Source organism: Labrus mixtus, chromosome 7 (assembly GCF_963584025.1).
Source record: "Labrus mixtus chromosome 7, fLabMix1.1, whole genome shotgun sequence".
Lineage (NCBI taxonomy): Eukaryota > Metazoa > Chordata > Actinopteri > Labriformes > Labridae > Labrus > Labrus mixtus.
Window position 1 is genome coordinate 18,217,614 of NC_083618.1, and position 6,478 is coordinate 18,224,091.

The 6,478-nt window shown below is 42.5% G+C and overlaps 1 protein-coding gene across 1 annotated transcript; it reads left to right on the forward strand.

Annotated features, from left to right (window-relative positions):
• Positions 1 to 833: 833 nt before the first annotated feature.
• On the forward strand, positions 834 to 3,927 carry kcna3a (potassium voltage-gated channel, shaker-related subfamily, member 3a). The gene has a single exon (XM_061043370.1). The coding sequence runs from the start codon at positions 1,666 to 1,668 to the stop codon at positions 3,214 to 3,216; it is 1,551 nt and encodes a 516-aa protein (XP_060899353.1). The 5' UTR covers positions 834 to 1,665; the 3' UTR covers positions 3,217 to 3,927.
• Positions 3,928 to 6,478: the final 2,551 nt, after the last annotated feature.

Sequence of the window (6,478 nt, forward strand, 5' to 3'; positions counted from 1 at the left end):
TTATAATTAAGATTATGTGAGATCAATGTTCAGAATGTAGTATTCATCACTTAAATGTAGCCTGTAATATTTTTCTTATTTTAAGTGAGGAGAGGCATCTGGTCAGTTAAGACTCCAGACTTAAAATTCTGTGCAAGGACCTACAGGCCAACACAGAGTCTCATTTAAAGTCCTTTAAATGAATGGATCAGTACTGTGATTCCTGAATAAGAAATGAAGCAGTTAAATGATTATTGTAAAATATAACCTAAAAAATTGTTATTTACAACCATAGGAGTCTTTTTTTTTTCTCTTTGTATCTACATTTTTCCTGACAGTGGAGGGTTTTCCCACATCCTCTACCTTATTTTTCTTAGACAGTCTTAAAGACCTCAATGGGTTTTTAGATCAGTGTCATCCGTTTAAGAGGATTTTCTAAGTATATTAATAGTGGAGGACTACAAGCTGCCATTTTTGGATAAAAGAGAGGCTGAGCTCTTCCTTTTGGGTCTGACATGTTTGAATTAAACCTTTTTTTTAAAGACTGGCACAATCAAATAATAAAAAGCAGATTTTCTATTAGCCTTGAATCTCATTTGAACTCATTAACCCGGGTGCACAGACAATGGCAGACGCCTTTGATGAAGCCTGTCAGTATGAATTACAAACAACACTGATATTGCATTTCCGTCATTAATCACAGCTCAAACAAAGGTTGACAGCCGAGAAGCTCCTTTCAGGCGAGTCCACCACCACATGGCGGGAATGATTTTTTTTTTTTTTACAAGTGGAAATGAGGTTACTGATCTCGAAGCCTCTGTGTTGTGGTAACAATGTAAAGCACGAGCGCACACATGGACTCAACTCAACACTGCTCATTTGCAGGAGAGAGAGAGAGAGAGAGAGAGCGCGCGCTGATTTGTACAAGCTGGCGCGCGCTTGTTTTCAGCACCATGGAGAGCAACACCTGCTTAACAAAAAGGACTAAAACACAAAGAAATGTACTGTTCCGTTTTCATGCATTGGGTTTGGTTCGAGAATATGTTGCTATGCACGGTGCAGCCCCCCGAAAAAACACGATGACATCAGCTGCAGCTTATGTGGTTAAAGTGACGTAAAGACTGATGACAGCATTGTTGTGTCCATGTCCAAAGTGTGAGAAACAATCATCGACTTGTTTGCAGACACTGTGCCACAGAGGATATTGGTCCTGAAGGTCTACCCTGCTGTTGTGTTTTTTTATGTCACGTAAACGCTGCTCAGTGGAGAGCTATAGCTTCGTTTCTGCGCTGATATGTGCTCACAGAAAACTAATAAAGTTCAATCAAACAGGTGTGGAAATGATTCCATCAAGTGTTTGTTTCCCCTCACACTTGACTGAAGGTGTGTGATCGACATTTTAAGTGTCATGTTTATTTCCGATTGGGCGGCTGGTTGGACGTATGTCAGACATATGCGCGCCGTGGGCGGGTGTCGACGTGTTTGTAAAAAAAAAAAAAAAAAAAAAAAAAAAAGGGAAAAGGCGGAGGGGAGTGCAGCGGCTCAGTGTGTGGATACGCGCAGATAGGTGATGGTAAGAAGAGATGTGAGTGGCGTCGGCCGCAGCTTCCCAAAGCTGTAGGCTTTGGCTGGGAGAGGCTTGGCACACTCTGCCTCTCTGGACCCACAAAAAAAAAACCCACCTGTATGGATGATCAGAACTACAGTGTGATCCATACGCTTTCACCTGCCAGGAGCACGGGCAACAACACCACAGAGAGCCGGGGTTATGAGGTGGAGAGGGGCGTCATGACGGTGGAAAACATGCTGGAGGACACCGCCGTCCTCTCGGCCCCTCACCTGTCCGTGGATCGATACGAGCGCAGCCGCCAGGGATGCTGCGAGCGCGTGGTGATCAACATTTCGGGTTTACGCTTCGAGACGCAACTGAAAACTTTCAACCAGTTTCCAGAAACGCTGCTGGGGGATCCGAGGAAAAGGATGCGCTACTTTGACCCACTGAGGAACGAGTACTTCTTTGACAGGAACAGACCCAGCTTTGATGCCATCCTATACTACTACCAGTCAGGGGGGCGCATACGGAGACCTGTTAACGTCCCCATTGATATTTTCTCTGAGGAGATCCGCTTCTATCAGCTCGGGGAGGAGGCCATGGAGAAATTCCGCGACGATGAAGGGTTTATAAAAGAAGAGGAGCGCGTGCTGCCCAAACATGAGTTCCAAAAGGAGGTTTGGCTTCTATTTGAGTATCCTGAGAGCTCGGGGCCAGCTCGGGGGATCGCGATCGTGTCAGTGCTTGTTATTTTGATTTCCATTGTGATTTTCTGCATTGAGACTCTTCCCGAGTTCAGGGACGAGAGGGACCAAGCCACAGTGGCACCCACGGTAAATGGCACGGCCCCCCACGTGCCGAACCCGTTCACAGACCCCTTCTTCGTCATAGAGACTCTGTGCATCATTTGGTTCTCTTTCGAGTTGCTGGTTCGGTTCTTCGCCTGCCCCAGCAAAACGACCTTTTCCAAAAACATCATGAATATCATTGATATCGTGGCCATCATCCCCTACTTTATCACTCTGGGGACCGAGCTGGCCGAGACGCAGACCAACAGCGGGCAGCAGGCCATGTCTCTCGCCATCCTGAGGGTGATCAGGCTGGTGAGGGTCTTCCGCATCTTTAAGTTGTCACGACACTCAAAGGGACTTCAGATTTTGGGTCAGACACTCAAAGCGAGCATGAGGGAGCTCGGCTTGCTCATCTTTTTCCTCTTCATCGGAGTTATCCTCTTCTCAAGCGCGGTTTACTTTGCAGAAGCGGACGACCCCACGTCCAGCTTCACCAGCATCCCAGACGCGTTTTGGTGGGCAGTGGTTACCATGACTACAGTGGGATACGGGGACATGCATCCGGTGACCATCGGGGGTAAAGTAGTGGGGTCTCTGTGCGCAATAGCAGGCGTGTTGACCATCGCCTTGCCCGTGCCGGTGATTGTGTCCAACTTCAACTACTTCTACCACAGGGAGACGGACGGAGAGGAGCACCCGCAGTACGTGCACACGGACAGCTGTGAGCACCTCCCCGCCGAGGAGCTGAGGAGGTCGTGCAGCTCCTCGTCTCTCAGCAAGTCCGAGTACATGGTGATAGAGGAGGGCATCAACAGCGCGTTCAAACAGCCCAACTTCAGCACCGAGAACAACCAAAACTGCGTGAACATCAAAAAGATCTTCACAGACGTGTAGCACTTAAATGAGCCACACGCGGGATCATTTGTGGAGCATGAAGACATAGTAGCTATAATATTATTTTTATATTTAATCAACCATTACGTGTCAGTCCATATCTGTGGGTGAGCGCTGCGTAAATGTCCATTTTAACAAGCTTTGTCGTTAAATTTAATAATGAGGAATTCAGATTCTACATGTTTCCAGTGTAGATTCACGTGTTTGGAGTATTTCTCACAAGTATTCACATGACCTATAAAAACATTTGCACTGGAAACGTGTAATTAAAAAGTTATTGTCTTGTTAAAACCGACATTTTTTGCAGTGTCTAGCCTTGTGCCACTCGATGCCTACATATCTTTATGTAAATGCGGAAGTTGTTGATGTTTATGATTGGGATATACACGTGTAGCATAGTCTATATTTGCATTTACCCGCCAGTCTTAAAAAACGACGTCTTGTGCTTCGTGCAGAGAAAATAAGTTTAAATGTCCAGTAACGTAATAAATAATAAACTATAGTAATTTATATAGCCCAAATACCTGTTAAGGTTATATTTAATATCATAACCTGTCCAGATGTCGGACTCTGAGTCTTGTGCAGATTGTTATTCAGGTAATAACACTACGTGGTGGAAACGCTTATCATGAACAATAAGTCGAGCTTTTCATAAAATTGTATTTTTTACTCACAACTGCCTATATTAAATAAACCAGAAATGAGAAGGTCCGGACTGGAAATGTCTTTTAATAACTAATATCCCTGCAAAGCTAGAGGGGGTGATGAAACATGTATGAAGTGTGACTAATTGTGTGTGTGTGAGGTCACTTGCGCGTGACGTCAGAATGAAAACAGCGTGCAGGAAAGGAGGCACAACGTGCACGACGTCCAGCCTCCTTTATCGCGCTTGCTGAACAACGCCTTGTGATGCAGTCTCCATGACAACGGTGGTTTCCCGGGTAACCCCCCTATGATGTTGCCATGGCATTGGGTTGCGTTTTCACTTTCCAACTGTGGTTCACACCATCACCTCTGTGTCCTTGGAGGAGAGAGTCAGCTGCTTCAGATACATGAAAATGTAGTTTAATCATTTATAATATTTATCAAATAAGTCAGAACTAGCAGGGCTTCAAACGCAGCTAGCTGCCTGTGGCTTTCTTGTGAAGTGTTGTCAGAAATGTAAAAATACTCCTGAAAAGCTTATTGTATCAGTGCAGCTTCTCCTTTGTTTCACTTGTAAGCACCCCAGCTGCTCTGTGTTTTAGATGTGAGCTCCATTCTGTGAGTTGGCATGCCAACTAGATGTGACGTCAGTCACCTTTCATCCCCTCCAGCAGCCTTTTGCACATGTGCTGCTCGCTCAAAGTGGCTGAAAGCTGCAAGTGACACAAACAAACCCAAATGAGTCCAAAGATTAATTAATTACACAGCTGCATTCCTTCTTAATTTTTCACATTGGCTCTCAATATGAATGACACTTTTTATATTAACTGGGCTGTAGCCATTATACTTCAACTTAAAATATTGTGTATATTTTCTTTAGTTGAATAAGAATTCAAATATAAATAGTAAAGAAAAAGCATACCATTTTTCAAGAGTACAAGATAACGTCCTCCTTTTTTCTGTTAATTTAACTGCAAAATTAAACAAAGATGAATCCTACAATAAAGCAAGGAGAAGCAGCAAATCTCCTACAAAGAAACAATGGCTCAATGATTAATTGACAATATAACTGCCTACATTTCTATAAACTGCATTAATAGTTTGATAGATCTCAATTTAAATGTTGCATTTGTAATTCCTTGAGGTATTTAGGAGCGCTGATCTGCACTGTGTATGAACTACTCGGTCATTTGATGTTGTCTTGCTGCTGAACTGGAGGAGTAGTCATGTGTGAGCTCATGCTGAACTGTGTTTATGTATCAGCACAGAGGCTTCATCATTCTGAAAATAGCTCACTACTGCTCTCTAGTGGATCAATTGAGTTATTACATCTCAGTGCTTAATATTGAGGTTCTGATAACGTTGGGCTTCTTTTGAACTTGGGAACTATATCACTGTGCCTTAATAACCATTCTACTAGCACATACACATCTTAATGTACTCCTCGTTGTGTGCCGACTGTACCAAAGCCCGCTACCTTAGTAACTTATTATATCAATGTGTGTGTCACGGAGCTGCAGCTGGCAAATGCAGAGTCCTAATTCAACATTAGTTAACTATACTGTAGTATGACTTATATGACATACTGGATATTTGCCTGTGAATATTTTTGGGGCAAAATAATTTTCTGTATTTGTTAGTATTTAATAGATCTTATAACACCTAAAACATGATAATACAACCACTTAGATTTTCCTCTTTAGGCTGAAAAACAACCCCATATTTATGTATAGGTAAGAGCTTTATCCAAGTCAGATACAAAGGTAAAATACATTTTAAAGGAGAAATATTTGATTTTGTAAATATCGGGATTACTGTTTTTTCCCCACATGCATCACAGAGGTTGCATGATACAGTGGTTTGTCCTAGAATTGGCCACGTGATTGTCAGGGATTTCTCAACTAAAACACCGGTCTACAGGCTTGAAGTGTCACCTATTGTTTGTACATGTCTCAGAAGAAAAAACAAGTTACATTTTGTGAGCCTGGGTGCATAAAAACTCTCCATACTTCCAACTTACTGTACTCTGAAGAAGCACAGAAATGGACATTTTGGTGACCTGAATTTGGCATTGCGGGAAACTGAGCTTTTTCAATGCGAAATCCTATCTTGTAGCATTTCCTTGTAAGCTCATGTAATGTTTTACATAAAAGAACATTTTAACACAAGGCATGGACCTACAGTATGAGTTGTAAGAGTAGAACCATAATAGCAGCTTTGTGCATTCCCTAAACAAATGTCAGAGTACTCTCAGAAAGGCTCCGATGATTATCACATATTCCTTCTAATTTCCTGATATGGACCCCTGCACTCATGTTCCTGAGGGAACTTTAAGTAAGCTTTGAAAATAGTTTGGATGTATTTAGCTTTAGAATTTCCTTTGTTTAAATCTGTCTTTTCATGGTAAAATTTCAGATTGAATCCAATAATTGAAATGTCAAACTTGTCACAAACGAAGTAGCATGTGGTCCACGTCTGATTTTTGTATACGTTTTGTTTTACACACTTCAGCTCTCACAAACACTTAAGGAAGGTAAACACAGTCTCTGAAGGCAAACATGACTTAAACTAACACGTTATATGGCTGTCTATGCAGGATAATTTTAAAGAGTAACTG